This window comes from Ahaetulla prasina, chromosome 4, assembly GCF_028640845.1.
Source record: "Ahaetulla prasina isolate Xishuangbanna chromosome 4, ASM2864084v1, whole genome shotgun sequence".
Classification (NCBI taxonomy): domain Eukaryota; kingdom Metazoa; phylum Chordata; class Lepidosauria; order Squamata; family Colubridae; genus Ahaetulla; species Ahaetulla prasina.
This window is the reverse complement of record NC_080542.1, coordinates 90,477,453-90,504,691: the sequence shown is the minus strand read 5'-3', so window position 1 is coordinate 90,504,691 and position 27,239 is coordinate 90,477,453. Positions and strand designations below refer to the sequence as shown.

General features: G+C 37.0%; 1 protein-coding gene across 3 annotated transcripts in view; it reads left to right on the top strand.

Moving 5' to 3' along the window:
* ANO10 (anoctamin 10) overlaps nt 1–27,239 on the top strand; it is a 173,235-nt gene that overhangs the window by 83,872 nt on the left and 62,124 nt on the right. For all 3 annotated transcript variants that reach the window (XM_058181673.1, XM_058181672.1, XM_058181671.1), the window contains exon 12: nt 13,181–13,297. In XM_058181673.1, coding sequence (XP_058037656.1) covers nt 13,181–13,297 — 117 coding nt within the window. The remainder of the gene's footprint in view (nt 1–13,180; nt 13,298–27,239) is intronic.

Sequence of the window (27,239 nt, the reverse complement as noted above, 5' to 3'; positions counted from 1 at the left end):
TAAAATATTTCTGGACACGTTCAATTGTATTGATATCAGAGATGTGGTGAGGGTTCCAAACAGGCGAGCTGTATTCTAGAATTGGTCTAGTAAATGTTTTATATGCTCTGGTTAGTAGTGTGGTGTTTTTGGAAAAGAAGCTACGCAAAATAAAGTTTACAACTCTTAGAGCTTTTTTTGCTATGTAGTTGCAGTGGGCTTTGGCACCTAGATCATTTGACATGAAAACTCCAAGGTCTTTAACGGGATGGGGGTCGTCTGTAAGGTAATGTCCATCTAGTATGTACGTCTGTAAGGTAATGTCCATCTAGTATGTACTTAGTTAATAATATAATATTAACAATATTAATATTAATATTAATAATATTTGTTAATATTATTGGTACGGTTGGGGAATGTTGGATATGAGCCATCACTGTTTACAAAGACTGAGCCGAAGAATGTGTTGAAGAGGTTTGCTTTAACTGTTTCGTCAGTACATTCTTTGCCATTAGGTTCTTTTAGTGGTGGGATGGATCTTGTTTCTTTAAGTTATTGTTCACAAAATTATAGAAAGCATGATTGGAATTAGTGCGTAGAAGGTCTTCTTCTTGTTTGGTGTAGTAAATGTTACATTCTGTTTTTATTTGGTTGCAAATATTCTTGTAGCGGTTTTTGAAGTTTGCTACATAACCCTTTTTGGGTTTTTTCCAGAGGAATTTTTGTTTGGATTGCAGTTTTTTTATTGATATGGGTAATTTGCTTTTCTTTTTGATTTTGGTGGTGATTTGCGGTACGTATAGTTTGATGATTTTTTATTTATTTTTTTATTCAAAAAGTTTTACAAAAAAAATATTCCCCCCCCTTTCCCCCCAACCCCCCTCCCTTCACTAATACCCTCCCCCCTGCCCCCTGACTTCCCGGAACAAGCACAAGGTATACCGTATATACTCGAATATAAGCCGATCCGAGTATAAGCCGAGGTCCCCAATTTTACCCCAAAAACTGGGGTAAACTGGGGACTCGAGTATAAGCCGAGGGTGGGAAATGAGGCACCTACCGGTTGGGGAAAGCCTCCCTCCCTCAGCTGAGAAGGCTGGCGGCTCCCCCGCCCCGCCCTCTCACTGCACCGGCAGGGCTTCCGTCCGGTAAAATGTGAAAAAAAGAAAAAAAAAAAACTCGAGTATAAGCCGTATATACTCGAGTATAAGCCGAGGGGCTTAAAAAAAAAAAAAAACTCAAGTATATACCGTATAGACCCGAGTATAAGCCGAGGGGACGTTTTTCAGCACAAAAAACGTGCTGAAAAACTCGGCTTATACTCGAGTATATACGGTAGTTAAAAATTTGATGATTTTATTGATTTCAAGTAGGAATACTTTATAGTAGTCTTCTACAGTGATACAGGTTGAGAATAGATTTTGCCAGTCAAGAAATGAGAGATCATTGTTTATAAGGTCAATTAAGTAAGCTCCTTTCGGGCTCGCTTTCCTTTGGCTTCTCCAATCAGTTACATCAGCTGCAACTGATTCTGCCTTCCTGCGATTCATGTGCCTTTGCTGGCTGAGGAACTCTGGGAGTTGAAGTCCACAAATCTGAAAGTTACTAAGGTTGGAAACCCCTGATCTAAAAAATATAAATAAAATAATACAATATTTGTGCAGTTTTCTGAGATTAGGTGTGTTTCTGTAGTGTTTCACTCTAACTACACAAACACACAGAATCTCACAAAGTTGTATGTGGCATTTTGTGTATGTGTGTGCCTGTTGTGTTGTGGTGTGTTGTGTGTGTGTGTAAAGTGTGAAAGTTGGTTTTTAACCTTTTTGTGGCTTTGTGAGGTTCCTGCTTGTTGCAGGGGCCCTTTTGGGTGAAGTGCAGCTGCTTTTACATAGTGTATGAGTCAGTTGTGTTGTGTTGTGTGTGTGTAAAGTGTGAAACTTGGTTTTTGAGCTTTTTGTGGCTTTGTGAGGTTCCTGCTTGTTGCAGGGGCCCTTTTGGGTGAAGTGCAGCTGCTTTTACATAATGTGTGAGTCAGTTGTGTTGTGCTGTGTTGTGTGTGTGTAAAGTGTGAAACTTGGTTTTTGAGCTTTTTGTGGCTTTGTGAGGTTCCTGCTTGTTGCAGGGGCCATTTTAGGTGAAGTGCAGCAGCTTATACATTTGTGTGAGTCTGTTGTGTTGTGTTGTGTTGTGTGGTGTAGTGTGTGTGTAAAGTGTGAAAGTTGGTTTTTGGTACCTCTTATTGTCTTGTATACTTTGTTTATTATTTTTATTATTTATTGTTATTGGCCACGCCCACCCAGTCACATGACCGCCAAGCCACTTTCACCCAGTCACATGACCTCCAAGCCATGCCCAGTGTCACATGACTATCAAGCCATGCCCAGTGTCACATGACCATCAAGCCACACCCACGAAATAAGCCATGCCCACAGAACCGGTAGTAAAAAAATTTAGAACCCACCCCTGATACATTCCAAAAATACTTTTAGAAGTTGAATGCCTTATTTTAAAGTTTTATGTATTCCCTCCCCCCCTTTCTTTTTTAATTCAAGAAATTATTTAGAAAAGCACTTTTTTCTCCCTGGAATTTGCCTTCATTGGCCTTCCTGGAATCAGCATGTTTGATACCAATTACAAATGTAGGATTCCCCTTCTCCTTCCATTAGCTAATAGAGAACGACAGTTTGCAGTATATTTAATTCCTCCAGTTGTGATAATTAACATTGAAGTTGAAATTGGCAAAGCATTTCTTTTATTGGCGGATCTAGCACAGAAAGAATGTAAAAAAATTGATAAGATTAAAAACAGATTTTTTGTTATTTAGGAGTCACCGTATACTATTTGCCCCATAAGAGCACAAAAGTGCATAAGAGCACAAAAGTGCCTACCGTTCCTGTCCTATTTGCCCCAAAGTGCAGTGTTTTCCCTTAAAATACTTGCTGACATAAAAGTGTAGGCTGGTAGCCATAAGTATTTGGCTTTCCCTAGCATTAAAGAATTTAACAAGTCTATTTTATTATAGATATTCTATTTTATTATTAATAAAACTATTGTAAGAATACAGTAAATTAGATAAAAAGATGTATGGTATCTAAACATTAATAGAAGAGCATTTTGGTATTCGTTATATTTATTTATAAAACAAAAATTATTGCTTCACTTCCATCACACAATTATACATCTTTAAAAGAGGAAATTGTTGGATTCAGAAAATAATTAACAATGTTGTACTTAAAATACAGCATTGGCTCAATGATTGATTATGTGTGGCTTTTTGGGGGACAGATGTTATTTCTCATATTAATTTTCCACTAGAACCCTGGTTTTTTGCAAACATTTAAGCCTGAAAATTACCAGGAAGTCAGTAAAATGGATCTTGCATGTGTTTATGACTGCAACAGCTTTAATAATATCAACATATAGGCACATATGCATCCACAAAGATTCAGAAGGACACAAATTTGACCTAACCTAGTTGTAACCCAGGCAAAATCAAGGAGACAATTCCTTGAAGCCTGGTTTTCAATATGTCAATAAACAGAAATATTGATATTGATCCAGTCTATCAATTGTTGAGAATGAAAGAACTGCATTAACTGCGATGCTGAAGATAGCATTTAAAACAAACAACCAACCACCACTACACCACAACAAAACCATAACCTATCAGCTCACAAGAAATTGGACCATGTCTCAGCAATAACAATCAGCCAATCAAACAGTCTGAAACCAGACCATGTCTCAGAAGTATCCGAACAAACAACACTAATTTTTCATCATACAGACGGTACTTAAAACCAAAGACCATGCCTCGGTAACAACAGCCAGCCAATCAAACAGTCCAAAGTCAGACCATGACTCAGAAGTAGGCAAACAAACAATCTCCACACTAATTTGCATTAAATAAAAAAGTATTTAAAGACCAGTGTTCTGATAAACGAGCACAATTCAAAGCACACTGGCAATGTTTCCTCGAATGGTGATGAAACGTTTGTAACAAAATTGCCAAGCTCGGAGCTCAAACCAACAACTTAACTACCAATCCGACCCAATTCAAATACATTCCATAGGCACATAATCTTAATTAATTATAAAATGCACATTTTCCAAAAATTGTTGCATGATCTAAAGAAGTTATTTCTCCTTCAATTACAATATGATCTAAATAAATTATTTCTTCTTCTATGTTTAAACTTGAAAATATTTATGTATCAGAAGTGCTATTTGTAGTATAATGAAAGATTTAGATTGCATATACAGTTTACATGCTTAATGTCCCAGTTCACACTAAGTATTCATATACTGGTTTGATTTTAAACAGTTTACTGGAAAATGGCAAGCAGCCAGACACTCAGACAAGCAGATAACTGAGCAATTACATACATATCCTGGAAATGCCTTGTTTGAGAACCAGGCTTTTAAAGAGCTCAATTCAAAATAAAAAACTGAAAATGGGTCCTTGAGTTACAACCATAGTGAAGTCTATTAATTACACTTGGAAGTCAGGATGGTTGTTAAGTAAAGCATGGGCTTCCTCGGGCAGGGGAGACCCTGGTGAGCCTACTGCAGGCACAAGCCCACCTGTCTCAGGCCTCCCAAGGCCTTTCCCACCCCGAGATATCCCATGTTCCTTCCCCTTGAGATCCCCACAGCAGCTTGGGCCTCCTCTCCACTTTCTTCACCATTACACACTTACCCTTCAAAGGACCCAGGAAGTCTGAGAGGAAAGGAGGACAGGCTGTTCCATGGCTAGGCCACATGGCACAATCCCATAAGTGGCTGTCTTTTTCTGAATGCAGCTGCAAATTGCTGCAACTCAGCGACCCATGCAGCCCAGCAACAAAGCAGTTTGTAACTGCAGCGTGATCACAGAAGTACTGGTTTGAAAAATGACAGTCACTTGTGGAATCCCAACCACGGAGATGGTTCCTTTGCTTCTCTTGTATTATCAAAGCAAAGCAAATGTCTCTGTGGTTGGGATCCCACAAGCGGCTATTATTTTTCAAGCAACAGAGAGCTTTGCTTTTAAAAGCTTTCCAAGCTGTTGGAGAATTTTGTTTTTCTTTATGAAGAAAACTAAACCTTTCAACTTTCCAAATAACAGAAAGCTTTCGGTTTCTTCAAAAGAAAATCAAAGCTCTCTGCTTTCCAAGAAATGGAGAGCTTTACTTTTAAAAATAGCATTGTTGAGATGAAGGCAGGTGGCTATAGCACACTGAATCTGTTCTTGCATTTTCCTTTTCCTGTTACAATCTCCTAATTTAGTTTTGGGGTAGTTTCAATATTTAATCATATAAGTATGTAAGGTCCAATATTAATATGTTTAAGCTCATAAATGCCAAACAAGATATAAGAACAGGGTCCCCTCCTCCCTTTCCGGGTGAGGAAAGGCATTGTTGGAGGATTAGGGAGGGGAATTGATAGATAGATAGCTTGCAGGCAGAACATGAAAAAAAACAACAACGCATCAGTAATGCAGGTACTAAACAGATGAACTGGTACAATATGGGGATATCCCATATGAGAAAAGGTAGCTGGATTCACATGCTTCAGGAAGGAGATGAACAGGTAAAATCATTTAAGCAAAAGTACAGAGAAGAAAGCTATTCCAAAGCACCTGAAGGCAGGACAAGAAGCAATGCGTGGAAACAAATCAAGGAGAGAAGCAACTTAGAACTAAGGAGAAATTTCCTGACAGTTGGAACAATCAATAAGTGGAACAACTTGCCTCCAGAAGTTGTAAATGCTCCAACACCGGAAATTTTTAAGAAAACGTTGGATAGCCATTTGTCTGAAATGGTGTAGGGTTTCCTGCCTGGGCAGGGGGTTGAACTAGAAGACCTCCAAAGTCCAACTATGTTATTTTGTTATGTTAAATAGAGAAAACGAGTTTCTCTATTTCTTTTACTTGCAACACACTGTAATTAGGCTGTTTGCAGAAACAATTTCCCATGCACACACTTACACACACACTCACATTTCATGCAAACCAATCATTACAATTATATCAGGGAATTTTTTCACACGCCAATGAGCTCTATTTTCTAATTTTTTGAGTGTCTCATCCTTCATCCAGGTCTGGAACTGATTACACACAGACGCATACACTTACCATCAAACAACATTTGCAGACCTGGGGAGGTTGTCCCTTTAAATCCTCCCTTTTTAAGTGGGAAAACTCAGCAGTTTAAATCATAAATGTGACTGTGGGTCCCAATTACTTTCAGTTTCCCACAGTTCCAAGCTGAGAAGTTTACGTCATTTGCAGGCTGGCCATACAAATCACAATTGATTCAATCCCATTCAATTCTACATGCTATTATGATAGATGCATATCCAAGAATTTTCACAGAAATCACACCAAATTGATCAAGTGGTCAAGTCAAATTATCTGAATCTTCCCATGTTGAGATTGGTAAATTACCAAGATCTTTATAACACTGTAGTATTTCTACTCCTGGGTCTTCTTACCACACATAACAGCATAAAGTAACCATCTCTTCTATGAGCTTCTCACTTTTACCCATTAATCTATCTCTTTAAGCACTAGATTGTTACTACGTGTCTCTGCCCTGGGGTGTTATTTACCTTGTTAGAGTCAGGGCCGTTAAGGATCATTCCCTTTTCCAGGAAACAAAGATAAGCCCTTTCTGGGGGAATTTTAAGGGAGATCCCTGCTGAGTGCATTGTATCCACTGCTCCCAGCTTTCCTAGGAGATCCCTTTCCAAAAGGTTGATGGGACATTGTGGCAATATTAGAAAGGAATGCTTGAGTGGTGGTCCCTGAAAGTAGCCTTTATCACTCAAAAAAGAGTGAGATCTGTCCCCACTTTTAGCTCCGTCAGAGGGTCTGGGGAAGTAATTGGCCCTCCAGAGCCCCGTCAATAATTTTCATGATAAAATTCAGGGGTCTGGGCTGACATGAGGGTGAAGGAGCTGGGGTTTTAGAGTTTCTGGCCTGAAGCCTCCCTGCCCCCTGTGTTGTCCTCGTCCTTGACTGAATTGGGACGTTGTTGTTCAATGGGGCATTTTCTCCTCCAAAGGCCAAATTGATGACACCGGGCACACTGAACTCTCAGGATGGAGATAGCTGAATTTCCCCTCATTCTTCTTTGGGGGCTCAAGAAAGCAGCTTGCTTTTGCATTCTCCTGTCTTTTTTCTTTTCTTCCTCTTCCTCCCTCTGGGCATAAACAATGAAGGCTGTCTGAACAAGGGTTTCTAAGCCCTAGCAGTCGGGGTTTCCAGTTTTGCAACTTCTTTCTTATGTTGGGGGTGCTTTGACCCACGAAAGTTATTTTCAGCAAAACATCATTGGTTGGATGATCAGGATCAAGGTCAGTAAACCTCCGGAACCCATCCTTCAAGCGATTCAGAAAATCAGTGGGGGATTCCTTGGGATTTTGAAGGATCTGATGAACACAGTGGAGGTTTACAGGGGTTTTTTTTGACACCTAGTTTTAGTCCTTGAAGGATAAAATCCCTGGCTCTCTGGAGGATGAGGGCACCCTGATCTGTGTTGGTGTCGACTTCATAGCTGGGGCTAAAGGGAACCAGGGGTTCTGGCCATAAGGCTGGGGCATCATGATTAGTTTGAATGTCATGCTCTCTAGCAGCCTGATAGTGTGCCATAGTGGACTTAAGAACTTGTTTTTCCTCAGTAGACAGGAGTGCTGACAGGAGAGTAAAAATGTCAGGTACATTAAGTCCATGAGTGGCCATCACACATTGAACAAGTTCTACATAGCTTTGGGAGAATTTCCTGCAAGGTTGAAGTCCCGCTTTCCAATCCTGTGAATCAGGCTGGGACAGCTGTGGTGTTGATGGGAGCACCGGATCCTGCAAAGTGGGCTGAGGTGCTGTTGGAAGCACCTGTTCCCGCAAAGCAGGTTGGGATGCTGCAGGAGGCACTTGAGCCAGTAAAGGCACAGCATGTGCATTAGGGGAAGGGAAGCGTAATATGGTGGGATAAACTCTTCTTCCTCTTCAGTCACTTTGGCTAGTTTGTTTCTTTTTCCAAAAATGACAAGGGGGCAAATTTTAGAAGATTATGTTGGAGTGAGCCCACATGCTCTCTGAATGTCTGGCTGACAAAAGAGATTGAAAAAGAAACCAACATAGAGTTCTTCTTCAGTTCGCCTGATGGTAGCCAAAAAATCAGTAAATTTGTTAATAAAACCTAAATCAAGGCTGCCTTCTGGAGGCCAGATTCCTACATTAGGACAATGTAGTAGGTTGGCCAGATAGATTTACAGAGAGTTTTCAGCTTTTCCTTTTTAAAAACAACTTTGAGTGCTACGATAGGTTGTAATGTGTCCCAGTGACTCAATTCTTAGAATGAGGTTACTCATTCCAACAGGCTACCAGTATGGTTGCCCATTGTTTTTGTTTATCTTTTAAAAGGGGATTGACCTGACTCAAGCTTGGGGTCTGGCCACACTCTTCTTTTCAAAAAGAGAATTTCTCGGGCTGGGGACAGCTCGGAGTTCTGGTCAGAGACCCTTCTTTTCCCTCAAGAATTTCTCGGGCTTTTTCCGTCAGGGGGTTTTGAGTTGTTTAAAACCCTCCCCTTCTTTGTAAGGGAGTTTGTCTCAGTGAGGGGGGTTTCTAGGGCACTTTTGAGACTCGGAACTGACTAAACTCTCCTTTCTGAAAGGATTGCTTGGGCTCCCCTTTTAAGTTCAGAGTTTTGGTCAGAACCCACCCCTGCACTGCAGACTTTTATTCCACCAGTCACCCACCTTTCAACGTGATCCGCTCTGGATGATCTTCTCGCGAATAATCAGAACTGCAGATTGGATCTCTGCTGTCACTTGGAGGGCAAACCTCTAGTAGGAATTTCTCTCCTCTCATTCACGCACATACAAAGCAACGCTCCCCTCTTCCTGCCCCCCCCCAATTCTCTACTCACCTTAGCAGAGTACAATCTTTCCCAATACCCAGTTCAAGCCTCAATGGGGCGTTCAGGTCCGGCTGGAATCAGGATCTGCTGGCATCCAGCCAGGCCAACATTACCAGTTCAAACTTACTGGGAGCGCTTTTTGACATTGTCTATGGCCATGCCAGTTTTTCCTGCCCACCATGTTGAAGGCCTGCTGAACCTCAATGGGGTTCAGTATTGTGGGAGGAAAAATATAGCCACCTCGAAGAAAAGCATTGCCTTCGAGCACCATGTTGGGCGCCAAAAATGTAAGTTCCAATATTAATATGTTTAAGCTCATAAATGCCAAACAAGAAACTTAAACAGAGGCTTGAGTAAAATAGCATTTAATCTTGATCAAGCTTAAATGGTTAGCTGTTCCAAACACATACAAGATACATGCAGGGAAGAACTACAAACAAGAGACGGAATCCAAATCCCTTTTATATTCTTTAGGAACGTCATAAACCTCCAATTCTGGCATCTTTGATTTGGGTATCCCTGGAACATTTGATTTGTATATCCCCTGAAACAGGGTATAGCCTCTTAATGAGCATCATCAGTGTTATCTCTTCCTGATCATCTTCTTTGTGTTCACACTTGGCTATTTGGCCCCCTGGAGTGGAGGGAATGCAAAAGATCAAAGATGAGATACTTCTTAGGCAGGAATGGGAGAGATAAGGCTCTGATCAAAAGATGGGACATATAGTTTGACAAATGACAGATACTTCACAATACACCCCAGTAACAGTCCAAGAAGTTAGTCAATGTGGCATGTTTGTGTTATAACTACAAAGGGCATAAAATATATGTTTCTGTCACAGGAAACAAATATTTATAGCATGCAGGTATACAAAGACATCATATATCATACATATATATGTTGCAAGAAACAATTAGCAAGTTTCTACTAATTCTAGTATTTCAGTATATCTATTTCCTTACAAGTATATTTCAGATATAAAGTATATTTCAGAGACTGAATACATATTTTACTCAGTTGATATGCAATACAAATAATCCCTGTTAGTTCGTTTCTGTAGACTTTTAATTTTTTTAAATTAAGTCCTAATAGATTTTACTGTGAATTTGTTACTTCTGAATTCTATGACAGCTCTAGCGATGTCCTTGTTTTAAACATTTTGAGATATACATACAGGGAAGTATGTATTTTTGTATTTCCTTTATTCTAATACGAATTAGAATAGGATTTCATCCAGTTATCAGGAAACATTAGAATTAAAAACTACTAATGGTAGTGGAGAGACCTTTGAGAATTACGAAGTGTTCGATAGCGTTACATTCATTCTTTTAGGTGCTATAGCAGGGATTAGGATGGACCTGAATGTTCTCCTAGTTATCTGCTCGGGCCTGGGGCTGAGAGTTTGAAAGGATCCAGTGGTGAAATCTAAATTTGTTTCCTACCAATTCTGTGGGCATGGCTTGGTGGGCGTGGCTTGGTGGGGGGGGTTCATGTGACTGGGTGGGCATGGCTATGTGATGGGGATCAAAAGACAGAAACTCACTAACAATGTCCTGCTGGAGCAGGGTTGGACTAGATGACCTCCAGGTCCCTTCCAGCCCTGGATTATCCTCTGAAGCTGCATCTAGTGCCAGGTTTGTAGTCTTCCTTTCTCTCCTTTTTCCTCCCTCCCTCCTTCCCTCCCCTTCCTTCCTTCTTTCCTTCCTTCCTTCCTTCCTTCCTTTCTTTTTCTTTCTTTCTCTTTCCATCTTCCCCCCTCCCTCTCTCCCTCTCAAATGAAAACCCCCCCATTTTTTGCCAGCAGGCTTCAGCTTTTTACCTTTTAAAAAATGCTTTTAAAAGTTTAAAAAAAGCCTCTGACGATCAGGCACCTCAGCTGGGATTGTCAGAGCCTTGTTTTAACCCTTTAAAAGCATTTTTTACAACCTCTTCGGCCAAAGAGGTTGTTAAAAAATGATTTTAAAAGTAAAAAAAGAAAAGAGGCTCTGACGATCATGTGGCATTTGGGGGGGGCAGGGATTTTTGCTAACGGTTCTCTGAACCACTTGCCACTATTACTACCAGATCGGCCGATCCGGTCCAAACCAGGAGCATTTCACCCCGAAAGGACCCCATTCACATCTATTGATTGTGATGATTTCTTGGCTACTATGAATATTAATGTTTGCAATTGCTTTTATTTAATAGTTTTCCATTTAGTGTCATTTATTGAGAGGGTAGCTGTATAATATATGCATAACCTACTACTAGATAAAGTAGAAAAATGTGGGTTAGACAGCACCACCACTAGATGGATTCGCAACTGGCTGACCAACTGCACTCAACGTGTAGTCCTCAATGGAACTACATCCACATGGAGGGAAGTATGTAGTGGAGAACCCCAAGGCTCTGTTTTAGGCCCAGTACTCTTCAACATCTTCATCAATGACTTGGTCAAGGGGATAGATGGGGAACTCATCAAATTTGCAGATGACACCAAGCTGGCAGGAATAGCCAGAAGATAGGATCAAGTTACAAAAGCATCTTGACAGACTTGAACATTGGGCGCTATCTAACAAAATGAAATTCAACAGTGAAAAAAGTAAGGTTCTACATTTAGGCAAAAAAAAAATGCACAGGTACTGTATATATGGTACCTTGCTCAATAGTAGTAACTGTGAGAGGGATCTTGGAGTTCTAGTGGACAACCATTTAGATATGAGCCAGCAGTGTGCAGCTGCTGCTAAAAAAGCCCACACAGTTCTAGGCTGCATAAACAGAGGGATAGAATCAAGATCACGTGAAGTATTAGTGCCACTTTATAATGCCTTGGTAAGGCCACACTTGGAATATTGCATTCAGTTTTGGTCACCGCGATGTAAAAAAGATGTTGAGACTCTAGAAAGAGTGCAGAGAAGAGCAACAAAGATGATTAGTGGACTGGAGGCTAAAACATATGAATAACGGTTGCAGGAACTCAGTATGTCTAGTTTAATGAAAAGAAGAACTACGGGAGACATGATAGCAGTGTTCCAATATCTCAGGGGCTGCCACAGAGAAGTGGGAGTTGGGCTGTTCTCCAAAGCACCTGAGGGTAGAACAAGAAGCAATGGGTGGAAACTGATCAAGGAAAGAAGCAACTTAGAACTAAGGAGAAATTTCCTGACAGTTAGAACAATTAATAAGTGGAACGACTTGCCTGCAGAAGTTGTGAATGCTCCAACACTGGAAATTTTTAAGAAAATGTTGGATAGCCATTTGTCTGAAATGGTGTACGGTTTCCTGCCTCAGCAGGGGGTTGGACTAGAAGACCTCCAAGGTCCCTTCCAACTCTGTTGTTGTTGTTATTATTATTACTGTTTTTATTATAAATTAAATACTATTTATACTGTAATTATTAATAATATTTCCATAGTATCATTACATCATATTTATCTTATTGTAGCTTTATATTCTGGTAATGGGAAGGGAAATGAAAGCTCAAAATCCATGACATATATGAATTGTGTTTATTGCAACTTGAACCCACAAGCCAGCTCTACAATGCCAGATTTTTACAATTTGATTTTGAATGCATATACTTTAAAAGTTTTCTGCTTTTAAAACTATAATTGTAAAATAGTTATTTGGGATAATCTGCCTTTATGTGAAAACTTTGATATCATTACAGTCTAGTTGAGCAATTTTATTATTTATTTATTTATTTATTTATTTATTTATTTATTTATTTATTTATTTATTTATTAAATTTTTATACCGCCCTTCTCCCGAAGGACTCAGGGCGGTGTACAGCCAAAATAAAATACAAAATATATACAATTAAAACTAATTAAAATGTAACAATTACTAAATGGCTCAGAATTAAAATGAATTTTAATTTTAATTATTTATTTATAAATAATTGTATTATTTCAGAGCCAGTTTGATGTACTGGTTAAGGCTAAAAACTAGGAGTGTATGAGTTCTAGTTCTATTTTAGTCACAAAGATAGCTGGGTAAACTTGGGCTGGTCACTTTCTCTCAGGAGAAAAGGGCAAACCACTTCTGTAAAAGCCTTACCAAGGAAACTGCAAGGACTTGTCCAAGCAGTCTCCAACTGAACAGACAAATTGAATAGAAGAAAATAATAATTATATAGGCTTCTATGTGAATATCAAGAGGAATCTGCCATAGATAATTTTTTCTTCTTTCTACGAGTATCCCAGAAACAGGGTTCTTCAAATTATTACTAGCTGTTGAACTAAAGTGAATATTTCAGCACAACATCAAGATACTAAAATCTCATCCCTGAATGCTATTTTATTCATCTATTTTTTTTCAGCATTTAGCCCTAGCAGTGAAATTCCTTATGTCCTATGTGATTGCTGACAAACCCCAAGATATTCAAATAAAATTGGCAAGGCTAGAATTTGAATCTTTGGAAGCACTGAAACAACAGGTAAGGACTCTGATACAGGCAAGACAAATGCAGAAAACTATATTGTTTTTAGTCTGTAGAGATTCTCATATATTGTTTTTCTTAATTAATTAATTAATTAATTAAATTATGTGACAATTAGTCATTTGTTTAAAAAATATATGGTGACAGCTGTTCAAATTTTACAATAATCTTAATCTATATCTGCGTACATGTATGTAGGTGTACATGTATATGTCCCCACTATAATCTTCATATAACATTAATAGGCAACATTTAGAGGGTTAAGGTTAATTAACAGGAGCTATGGTGGTGCAGTGGTTAGAATGTAGTATTGCAGGCTGACTGCCCACAGCCAGGAATTCAGTCCTGACTAGCTCAAGGTTGACTCAGCCTTCCATCCTTCTGAGGTTGGTAAACTGAGGACCCAGATTGTTGGGGGCAATATGCTGGCTCTGTAAATCACTCAGTAAAGCACTACAGAATGTTATATATGTCTAAACACTATTGCTATTGCTAATGACATTTGGCATGTAATGTTTTCTTAGCAGGTCAATAGTAGAATGGCATTTTCCATATAAAAATTCATTCAATAAAAATTGCATTTGGTGCCACAATCTTTTCCATTAACTTTTCTTTTGATTATTAGACAATGTCCCCTTGATTTTCTTAGCTATTTTTTATTAAATATTTATCATGACACTGTCATATATTCCACCACTGTAACAGTATAACTAATCCAACAAATCCTATAATCCTGCATTATATAGGACAAAAGAATATTGTAAACATCTAATACAATACTCACATTTCTTCCATCCGAGCTCTTATCAATTGTGTTATAGAGAAAATTTTTACTGTATGGCAAATATTAAGATTCTATTTGAGCTACATGTATGCAGTGTGTGGTGTGTGTTTTTGTCAAGGTCTTCCCAAAACACACAATCCAAGTAAAGCTTGAATCTAATTTGTTGAAGTTGGATTTTGCTTCTTTCGTATGCAGTTAGTGAGAAGAAATAGTAACTAAACAGTAGTTTACATACCATACAGAAAAGAAGATATTAACTATACTGAAACAATCCCTTTTATTCTGTGTATGTATGTATGTATGTATGTATGTATGTATGTATGTATTCATTGAGGATAAATATAGAGAGATAGGAAGGTAGGCAGGCAGGCAGGCAGGCAGACACATACACACACAAATACATGATTATACAACAGTCATACAAATCTGCCCCAAATAAACCTTAATTGTTAAACACAAATTGTTTTAATACATTTTAGGCTGCAGTAAACGTTTACATTTTCTTTTATATGAATCATTCCCTCATAATTAAAAATGTTTTATTTTTATCCCTTCTCATAATCCAGAGATCAGCAATATGGAATTTATGGACACTATGTCAGACATGTCCCTTATGAATGATAACCCCCAAATTAAAAATCACCTAATCATTTTTTGCTCTTTTCTGCACTCTTTCTAGAGTCTCAACATCTTTGTTATATCGTAGCAATCAAAACTGGATATAATCTTCCAAGTGTGGTCTTACAAAAGCTTTATAACATGGTATTAACACTCCACAAATCTAAATGGCAATGGCTGAAATGCTAAATTGACTAGAGTTTCATATTCTCATCTAAATTATTGTGTTTATTTTGGGCAAGAATTCCAAATGTTCATGTGATATGGTGATATTATAAGAATTAGACTATTAAAAATATTTTTATGGTGACATTTTTAATAAAATGCACTACACTCTTTCAGATTCTTTAACCTTAAAGGGAAAAAACTTTTTTAAACCTTCATTTTAAAACTCTAAACTATTCTTTGAAAATATTTCTAAAATTAAAACATTTTAGCACATCTATTTTTAACTTCCTCTTAACATATATACTTTCATATTCTCTTTCAATATTATTTTACAAACTTTAGGAATTATATATAAAGCATTATATATAAAGGAAAAAAAGAAAAGGCCCATTTCTAAACCAATTTTATAAATACAAAATTAGAGCTTTCCTTCAATTACGTATATCAGACCAGTAAAAATCCATCCTAATTACAATAAGCTCATTAAATTTAAGTCACTTCCTTCCGCTTATCCTCATAAAGTAAAATCTTTTTCTTCTCTGGTATGTCTATCAAATAATTATAAAATTCTATTTTTTTCTAGAGATTCTCAACTTTGTTAGTATTCATAAAGAAAAAACTCCAAACTTGTTCTCTTGAGAGTTGTAGATTAACTTGGAACTTTTCTTTCAAATGCACTGGAAGACTTGTATTTAAACCATAATAATAATAAAGATAATAATAACCATAATAAAGATGATAATAAAGTTCTTTATACTGTCAGATACTTGTGAAGCAGTCTCAATGGTTTGGTAACTTTTACACATAATTGCATCTCTGAATTACTCATCCCTCTTCCAATTACTTGAGTGGTTTTTTCCTCTTGCTCTTCTTTTATAACATCTTTAGAACATGATTGATTTGTAGAGTGAATTGTTTTATTTAAATATTTCTAAAACTCCTCTTTGGCAATATGATAGAGCCTGCAAACCTCCGCCTTCCCTGCGCAGGATTGCCAGGCTGGAGGCCTCTGCTGACCAACCCCCGTCCAAGCTGAGCTGGCTCGATGCCAAGGGAAGACAGGGTTTTGGGTAGATCCCCATTCCATCTTCCATCCATTTGTCCAGGTTGGAAATCATCAAATCTTGGTCATATGACACTGGAGATTCTGTAATGGTTGTAAGTGGAGGGACTGATCAAAATATTACTTTTTCAGCACCAGGGTGTCATTCAGCAGGTTCTGATAGGTTCTGGAGAACCAGTAGCAGAAGTACCGTAGTTGAGTAGTTTGGAGAACCGGCAAATATCACCTCTGGCTGTCCCCAGAGTGGGGTGGGAATGGAGATTTTGCAATATCCTTCCTCCAGGAGTATGATGGGAATGGGGATTTTGCAGTATCCTTCCCCTAAAGTGGGCTGAGAATGGAGATTTTGCAGTATTCTTCCCCTGTCATGCCCACCAAGCCACACACCCACCAAGCCACGCCCACTGAACTGGTAGTAAAAATAAATAAATTCCACCACTGTGAATCAGCACCATTGTAATTTTAAATGATCACTAAACAAGGCAGTCATTAAGCGAAGACCATCTGTGTATATATACTCAATTGATTTTGTTTTGGTTTGTAGTATTTTATTTAAAGAATAGAATGTTTGGATGTTAAATTGTTCCTTGTTAAGATTTAATAAGAAATAATAAATAGAAAGCATATAAAGGAATAATATTTAGTCAGCAATGGTTTGGCGCAAGCTATCTTACTCCACAATGTTAAAGTGAAAGATCCCCAGAGATTTTATAATTCTTTTTATAACATTATGAGAAGGTAAAAGAGGAAGAGGCATAGCGGGAATAGATGTATTCCCATCTGTTTTTTTCTGCATAAGAATGATACTATTATCCTTTATACTTCTGTTATTGAGTGCTATATTTATATTGTCATTCTGCTTATATTAAATCATCCCACTGGTGCCAACTTTATTTTCATTCATCATATTGATTGCACTAGGTATTCATAATCTTTCATAACAGCTGTCTGACCCAGGCTATTATCTATGCCTGAGAGATGAATAAAGTAGCTGAGAATAATAACGGCCAAAGTCATCTGGAAAGTTCTCAGGCTATTAATAAGCTCTTTATAATTTAAAATGATAAATATTGTGAAAATAATATTGTTAAAGAACAAACAACTCTCTAGCGCAGTTGTAACTTGTTTTTAATGCTTGCTTAGGTCTTACATTAATATAGTACATTACATTTGCAATATTGTGCAGTAATTTGTGTTAAATAAACAACCAACATTGATCAGGATTTTATATTGCTTCTTTTTTGATTGAAGGAGAGAGATCCTGCATAGAAAAAAGTGCTTGCTATGGTTTTTATTGCAAAGCTAATAAGTAAAATCTGATTTTAAAAAGATGAAGTAATTTATTGAGCCATGCTTAATATGAAGTTGAAGATTCACTCACTAATATTAACTGAAATCTTTGAAAACTTGCAAGTCAAAGTTAACAATACTGGGTTTCAGCTATGTTTAACAAAAATAAAATCTGAACATACAATCATGTGAAAAAGTAAGCCACCCCATCTTCTGTAACCACTATCACCAGGGGGGTGATAAGATGAATTAATTCTCTATGGAATTCAAAGAGGACTTTTTTCTTTGTTTATTATTGGTTTGATAAGGATGTACAGAAGCAGTATTTAAATCATTAATAGTGTTAATAAATTTGGTACTACATAGTATCTATTCATCTACTGGTAAGTTTAATATTCAATGGTCTTAAAGATGGTTTGTTCATTATGGATTCTATAAGTAAGTATAATAAAACCATTTAGATGCTTAAGTTGAGGATACTGAGGCAATATAAAAAAATGTTGATTTAAAGTGATAAATAGATACAAAACTGATGTTATATTTCTACAAGAATCTCTTATTGGAAAGGAAATGGCAGGTTTTCTTACATTAGTGCGAAAAGGCCTAAGACAATTACGTTATTGGGAAAGAGATTAACATAGTAACAATGCAAGTATATATTGATTTAGATGGGCATTTTACTAAATTGAGGATTTTTAAATTAGATGTTGCTCTTATTAATTTATATGGGTCTATAAAAAGATCTGGAATTATGTAATGTGACTGTATGTGGCAAGAGGACACGATGTAGCATTTATTTATTTGCTTTTTTGTTTGTTAAATTTATTTGTCTTCTATCTTGCATTGGGGCTATTCTAGGCAGCTTTAAATAATAAAAAGGAAGAAAATGAAAGGGACTAATTGAAAGGTAGTTGCTTTGACAGCCAGAGGATCTTGTCCACTTCCTTAGGTTCAAAAGGGTCAAATTGCTGGGTAAGATGTCTCCCTAGGCATCTCATAAGGACTAGCACCAGCATCTAACTGGAAACAAATCTGAGCAATTTTAATCAACAGGTGTTCAACAAATTTTTCTGCATGACCCTGAAGATGATTGGCCAAGCTCCCCTGGGCTAGGAGTGATCAGATGATCTGGAACAGGGTCAATGGGCAACACTCTGAGGATGCAATGAGAACAGAGAAATAATTTTGTTTTACCACTCTTATCACTAAACGATAGGCGTGAATACACATGAGCAGTCGGAGTCATCATTCGTTTTCCACTAGTGGCACTCGATATCTCTTAATCCATTTCAAAACCCTCAGTTCCTTCATGAACCTCAGGGAACAACGGAAGTGAGAGGTCACAAGAGGTTGCATAGGTGTGATCTTGTCAAAGCCTCAATAGCCTTTTGGTTCCAGGCTGTTACTAAGGGTTTGGCAAGACTGTGAAGCAAATCCTTCAGGATATCTCCAGTTCCTTCTGGAACCCATTTTGGTCCATCAGTGTCTGGGGATGGACCAGTCTAATATGACCGTTCTAAATATCTGATTCTAAAAGACAAATTTAATATTTGATAGATCTAGAAACGTACAGAAAAACATATATAGTTGTAATCAAAGCTGGAAATTATTTCAGACTTAAAAGCAAGACTTCCAGTTGGTAGATGTATGACATTCACTTCATCCCCTCATTTGGAATTACTGTACTTAACTTACAACTGGTCATTTAAGTTACGATGGCCTATGAGCAGTTGCCAAGTGCCCAATTATTGTATGATTGCTATTTGCATTTTTTTCTGCTAGCTTCCCCACAAAATCAGTGAAGAAATTGGCAGAGAAGGCTGCAAGTGGAGTGGACAAAAAGGAGCTGAAATCCTTCATGGGCTGCAGGAATGGAGTTGAATTTCAATTCTTCTCCCTGCAATCCCATGAAGGATATCAGCTGTTGTCCTGGCAAAGAGGGGAAATCTCTGATGGGCTGCAGAACTCAAATTCTGAAGATTTCAGCTCTATTCCAGCAGTCCCATTAAGATTTACCTACCATCCTCGAATGGGAGCCGAAATCCTTTATGGGTTTTCAGAAAATCCTTCCTTAGGCAGCTCTTTTGCTCTGTCTGCTTAAAAACCTCTGAGCTCCTTTAACAACTGCAAGTGGGAATGTCAGAATTTTCACTGAATAGTTTAAAATTAAAATATTGGGAGTCTGATGAAAGACCTAGAAAGTTTGGTAGCACATCTTTGAAGCAACAAAATAAGCAGAGTTTAATTTCTGAAGTAGTTTTTGAGAATGAACAGACTGTTTTTGATTCTCTTGCTATTAATCAGTTTTATAAACATATATAAAAAGGTAATTCTGTTTATAATTTGGATGAGAATTTGGATAATTTGTTGTTAGATAATACTGACACGTTGAAAGCAGCTGTCATTCCTGTAACTCTTAAGATTCTATTCAGTCATTGCAAAATGGAAAAGTTCTGGGTGGAGATATTTTTCAGTGGAATACTATTGAAAATTTACAGGTCTGTGGGTTCTTATACTTTCGAAGGTATAATGCATTTTTAAAGACGGTAAATGGTCATCATCATTACATGACACACATATAAGATTGATTTTAAAACTAGACAAGGATCCTAATTTTAATTCTAATTATAGACCTATTCCATAGATTTTATCTGTCATGCTGGCTAGAGTCTTGCAGAAGGTCTTACCAGATAAAACCTTTCCCTGCCAGATTGGATTTATCAAAAATCATTAGGCATGAAGTAATTTATTGTTATTAATTGATACAATGGATATAGAATAGAATAGAATAGAATAGAATAGAATAGAATAGAATAGAATAGAATAGAATAGAATAGAATAGAATTTTATTGGCCAAGTGTGATTGGACACACAAGGAATTTGTCTTGGTGCATATGCTCTCAGTGTACATAAAAGAAAAGATACGTTCATCAAGGTACAACATTTACAACACAATTGATGGTCAATATATCAATATAAATCATAAGGATTGCCAGCAACAAGTTACAGTCATACAGTCATAAGTGGAAAGAGATTGGTGATGGGAACTATGAGAAGATTAATAGTAGTGCAGATTTAGTAAATAGTTTGACAGTGTTGAGGGAATTATTTGTTTAGCAGAGTGATGGCCTTCGGGGAAAAACTGTTCTTGTGTCTAGTTGTTCTGGTGTGCAGTGCTCTATAGCGTCGTTTTGAGGGTAGGAGTTGAAACAGTTTATGTCCAGGATGTGAGGGATCTGTAAATATTTTCACGGCCCTCTTCTTGATTCGTGCAGTATACAGGTCCTCAATGGAAGGCAGGTTGGTAGCAATTATTTTTTCTGCAGTTCTAATTATCCTCTGAAGTCTGTGTTTTCTTGTTGGGTTGCAGAACCAAACCAGACAGTTATAGAGGTGCAAATGACAAACTCAATAATTCCTCTGTAGAACTCGATCAGCAGCTCCTTGGGCAGTTTGAGCTTACTGAGTTGGCGCAGAAAGAACATTCTTTGTTGTCCTTTTTTAATGATGTTTTTGATGTTAGCTGTCCATTTTAGATCTTGCGATATGATAGAACCTAGAAATTTGAAGGTTTCTACTGTTGATACTGTGTTGTCTAGTATTGTGAGAGGTGGAAGTATGGAAGGGTTTCTCCTAAAGTCTACCACCATTTCTACGGTTTTGAGTGTGTTCAGTTCCAGATTGTTTTGGTTGCACCACAAGGCTAGTCGTTCGACCTCTCGTCTATATGTGGATTCGTCATTGTCTCGAATGAGACCAATCACTGTTGTGTCATCTGTGAACTTCAGTAGCTTAACAGATGGATCATTGGAGATGCAGTCATTGGTATACAGAGAGAAGAGAAGTGGGGAGAGTACACAGCCTTGGGGGCCCCCCTGTGTAATTGTACAGGTATTTGATGTGATCTTGCTTAGCTTCACCTGCTGCTTCCTGTTTGTTAGGAAGCTTGTGATCCACTTACAAGTCTGTTCCAGTAACTCTTAAGATTCTATTCAGTCATTGCAAAATGGAAAAGTTCTGGGTGGAGATATTTTTCAGTGGAATACTATTGAAAATTTACAGGTCTGTGGGTTCTTATACTTTCGAAGGTATAATGCATTTTTAAAGACGGTAAATGGTCATCATCATTACATGACACACATATAAGATTGATTTTAAAACTAGACAAGGATCCTAATTTTAATTCTAATTATAGACCTATTCCATAGATTTTATCTGTCATGCTGGCTAGAGTCTTGCAGAAGGTCTTACCAGATAAAACCTTTCCCTGCCAGATTGGATTTATCAAAAATCATTAGGCATGAAGTAATTTATTGTTATTAATTGATACAATGGATATAGAATAGAATAGAATAGAATAGAATAGAATAGAATAGAATAGAATAGAATAGAATAGAATAGAATAGAATTTTTATTGGCCAAGTGTGATTGGACACACAAGGAATTTGTCTTGGTGCATATGCTCTCAGTGTACATAAAAGAAAAGATACGTTCATCAAGGTACAACATTTACAACACAATTGATGGTCAATATATCAATATAAATCATAAGGATTGCCAGCAACAAGTTATAGTCATACAGTCATAAGTGGAAAGAGATTGGTGATGGGAACTATGAGAAGATTAATAGTAGTGCAGATTTAGTAAATAGTTTGACAGTGTTGAGGGAATTATTTGTTTAGCAGAGTGATGGCCTTCCGGAAAAAACTGTTCTTGTGTCTAGTTGTTCTGATGTGCAGTGCTCTATAGCGTCGTTTTGAGGGTAGGAGTTGAAACAGTTTATGTCCTGGATGTGAGGGATCTATAAATATTTTCACGGCCCTCTTCTTGATTCGTGCAGTATACAGGTCCTCAATGGAAGGCAGGTTGGTAGCAATTATTTTTTTCTGCAGTTCTAATTATCCTCTGAAATCTGTGTCTTTCTTGTTGGGTTGCAGAACCAAATCAGACAGTTATAGAGGTGCAAATGACAGACTCAATAATTCTCTGTAGAACTGAATCAGCAGCTCCTTGGGCAGTTTGAGCTTACTGAGTTGGCGCAGAAAGAACATTCTTTGTGGTCCTTTTTTGATGATGTTTTTGATGTTAGCTGTCCATTTTAGATCTTGCAATATGATAGAACCTAGAAATTTAAAGGTTTCTACTGTTGATACTGTGTTGCCTAGTATTGTGAGAGGTGGAAGTATGGAAGGGTTTCTCCTAAAGTCTACCACCATTTCTACGGTTTTGAGTGTGTTCAGTTCCAGATTGTTTTGGTTGCACCACAAGGCTAGTCGTTCGACCTCTCGTCTATATGTGGATTCGTCATTGTCTTGAATGAGACCAATCACTGTTGTGTCATCTGTGAACTTCAATAGCTTGACAGATGGATCGTTGGAGATGCAGTCATTGGTATACAGAGAGAAAAGAAGTGGGGAGAGCACACAGCCTTGGGGGGCCCCTGTGCTAATTGTACAGGTATTTGATGTGATCTTGCTTAGCTTCACCTGCTGCTTCCTGTTTGTTAGGAAGCTTGTGATCCACTTACAAGTCTGTTCCGGTACCTGTAGCTGGTTTAGCTTAGTTAGAAGAATGTCTGGAATGATGGTATTGAATGCTGAACTAAAGTCTACAAAGAGGACCCTTGCATAGGTCTTTGGAGACTCAAGATGTTGTAGGATGTAGTGCAGAGCCATATTAACAGCATCATCTGTTGATGTATTTGCTCGGTATGCAAATTGCAAGGGGTCTAATAGCGGATCCGTGATGGTTTTCAAGTAGGAAAGCACTAGCCTTTCAAAGGTTTTCATGACTACAGATGTTAAAGCAACTGGTCTGTAGTCATTCAGTTCCTTGATGGTGGGCTTCTTTGGCACTGGGATGATGGTAGAGCGTTTGATAGAAGAAGAAGAAGAATAGAAGAATAGAATTTTATTGGCCAAGTGTGATTGGACACACAAGGAATTTGTCTTGGTGCATATGCTCTCTGTGTACATAAAAGAAAAGATACGTTCATCAAGGTGCAACATTTACAACACAATTGATGGTCAATATATCAATATAAATCATAAGGATTGCCTTATACAATGGATATAATATACAATATACAATATACAACAGATATAGCCAAGGATAGAATTGACTCTGGAATATTAATGTTTATTAATTAATTATTATTATTATTATTATTATTATTATTATTATTAATTATTAATTATTTAATAATTATTATTAAATAATTATTTTTATATTATATTATATTATACATTATATTATATTATATTATTATATATTTATATTATATTAAATTATTAAATTATTATTATTATTAATTATTAATTAATTATTAATTAATTATTAATCAATATTAATTGACTCTGGAATATTAATGTTTTAGATGCAGAAAACAATTTGGCTTTTAAAGCAGATTATGATTAGATGGAGTTCTCCACAGGAGTTTGTCCAGTTGATTGACATTTATTAAATTTCAGATTTTTTAAAATTACAATGTGGCGTATGAGAAGGATTTTCTTCTTCGCTATTTAATATGATTTTCAAACCTTTGGCCACTGTGATAAGACAATATTTAACTATTGTGGTTTACATTAGCAGGGTATAAATTTTTGTTTATACTGATGACATTTTGGTAATTTTTTCCTATTAACATTTTTATGGAGTTATAAGATAAGATACAAAATACAAAAGAAAATAGGAAAACAGTGGGGAGAAAGAAGGGGAAGAAGAGTGAGGAAAAAAGAAAAAGAAGCATTGACTTCTGATTCTCTGTTGCACTGAAATAAGGCACTAACATCAAATCATAACTTTTTGCTTTTCATAATAATATAAACTAGCCATTTCTAAAATGATCCATCAGTCTAATTGGTAAAACCCAAAATCAAAGTTTCATTCTTTTCCACTTCAAGCACAAAGTTCAGAAGCGGTCTCTATGTGGAAACAAAAGTATTTATATTCTTTTCTTTAATCAAAAGAATCAGTTTTGCCGTTTCAGCCAACTCCATTAGCTTCTGCAACCATTCATTCATGGAAGGAATTGAACTGTCCTTCCATTTTTACGTGTACAATAGTCTTGCTGCTATCAACATATTTAGTAACAAAGTTCCAAATTTTTTATCCAGGTCTTTTTCCATTAGGTCCAAAAGGAAGATTTCTGGTTTCATCTTTATCTTCATTTTCAAAATTTTCCGTATTAAAATATGAATCATACTCTAAAATTCATATGTCCATCATAAATGATACAAAGTCCCTTCTTTACTTTTACAATTCCAACATCCAAACACTCACCACCCAAAACATCCATCCACCCATCCAACCACCTATACAACCACCTGTTATATATTTATATTTATATTTATTTGATTTTTATACCGCCCTTCTCCCGAAGGACTCAGGGCGGTGTACAGGCAGAATAAAACCAACAAAGAACAATATACAATATACAAAGTTAAAATATCAATTAAAAACTTATTAAATGAGCCTGAAAAATTTAAGAAATTTATACATATCCCTCAATCAACTAACATTCAAAACTAGGTATGCACGCCCCTTACCTCTTCAACACCAATCATTACAGATCTTAAATGCAAATTGTTGTTAAACAGTGGTACATTTGATATTATATTTGTTTGTGAAACATGGCTGAACTCATCCCTCCCTGACTCCATTATTTCAAACAAAGAATATCAAGTTTATCGATCAGATCGTGAAAACCGAAGAGGTGGTGGAGTGGCTATTTTTTACAAAAAGTCACTGAATCTAAAAAACATTGAAGTTGCACATAAACTTTATCTTCCTGAAACTATTGTATGTGACCTATCCCTTAACACCACACTTCGATTCTTACTATGCTACAGAGCCCCTGACTACGACATTACCCATGCAAATATGTTAACCTCACTGCTAACATGGGCTACCTCTTGCCCATATCCTCTCATCTTCCTGGGTGACCTTAATCTACCACTTATTAACTGGATAACTAATGAATTTACAACTGATCCAATCCATACTACACTATACAACACTGTTACAAACCTAGGTCTTGAACAACTTGTAACTAACAATACAAGACTCAGAAATTGCCTTGACCTCATCTTCTGCAACAACTCAAACTCAATTTATGGACTACAAATAAAAGAACCCTTTTCCAACAGCGACCACTGCATGATTGACTTTCGTCTCAATATATGCCTTACACAAATTGTCATAACAATAGTATTCCTAACTACAACTTCAAAAAAGCCAACTATGACCTTATAAACAACGATCTCTCATCTCTGGACTGGCAAAATCTGTTCTCAACCTGTATAACTGCTGAAGACCACTATAGAGTTTCTCTACTTGAAATCAATAGAGTCATTAAACTATACGTACCACAAACGACCACCATCATCAGGAAAAGCAAACTACCCATATCAAAAAAAAAATCCCTCTGGAGAAGAAACAAAAAGGGCTATTTAGCAAATTTCAAAAACCGCTACAGAAATATATGCAACCAAATAAAAACTGAATGCACAAATTACCATGCCAAGCAAGAAGAGGACCTTCTGCGCACAAATTCCAATCATGCCTTTTATAATTTTGTGAACAATAAACTTAAAGACTCAAGATCCATCTCACCACTAAAAGATTCTAATGAATGCAATGAATGCAATGACGAACCAGTTAAAGCAAACCTCTTTAACACATTCTTTGGCTCAGTTTTTGTTAACAGTGATGACACATATCCAAATCTCAACCAGCAAATGCTCAGTCTTACATATAGGAAAAAAGAACCCAAACACTAAGTACATACTAGATGGACATTACCTTACAGATGACCCCATTCCCGTTAAAGACCTCGGAGTTTTCATGTCAAATGATCTAAGTGCCAAAGCCCACTGCAACTACATAGCAAAAAAAGCTCTAAGAGTTGTAAACCTAATCTTGCGTAGCTTCTTTTCCAAAAACACCACACTACTAACCAGAGCATATAAAACATTTGCTAGACCAATTCTAGAATACAGCTCGCCTGTTTGGAACTCTCACCACATCTCTGACATCAATACAATTGAACGTGTCCAGAAATATTTTACAAGAAGAGTTCTCCATTCCTCTGAAAACAACAAAATACCTTATCCCACCAGACTTGAAATCCTAGGCTTAGAAAACTTGAAACTCCGTCGCCTACAACAAGACCTAAGTTTAACTCACAGAATCATCTATTGTAATGTCCTTCCTATTAAAGACTACTTCAGCTTCAATTGCAATAATACTAGAGCAACCAATAGATTTAAACTTAATGTCAACCACTTTAATCTAGATTGCAGAAAATATGACTTCTGTAACAGAATCGTGCTTGGAATACTTTAGCTGACTCTATGGTCTTTTCCCATAATCCTAAAATCTTCAACCAAAAACTGTTTATTATTGACCTCACCCCATTCCTAAGGGGACCATAAGGGGCGTGCATAAGCGCACAAAACGTGCCTACCGTTCCTGTCCTATTGTTTTTCTTTTCTTCTTCCTATATACATATATGCTTATACCTCCTTATATTTACCTATATATGTGTTTATATATTATATAATCTTTTTGTATGATACCTACATATATTGTTATGAACATTCCCAAATCGTACCAGCAATGAGTATGATGACTTAACACATACAGATTTCACAGAACATAATGTTGGAAAAGCTCTTCATAACTTGAAACCATCTCTATCTATTGGACCTGATGGACTATGTGCATACTTCTTAAAAAAGCTTTCCACTAATATAGCAGAACCCCTAAGCATAATCTTTGATAAAGCTTTCATGACCAGTTCCCTTCCCAAACTTTGGTCACTAGCCACAGTCATCTCAATCTTCAAAAAAGGAGACCCCAGCTTAGTTGAAAATTACAGACCAATCTTTCTATGCTGCGTTACTTGCAAAGTAATGGAATCCATCATCAACCAATCCATTACCTTCCACTTAGAAATAAGCAACCTACTCTCTAATAAACAATTTGGTTTCAGAAAAAAATTATCATGTAACTTA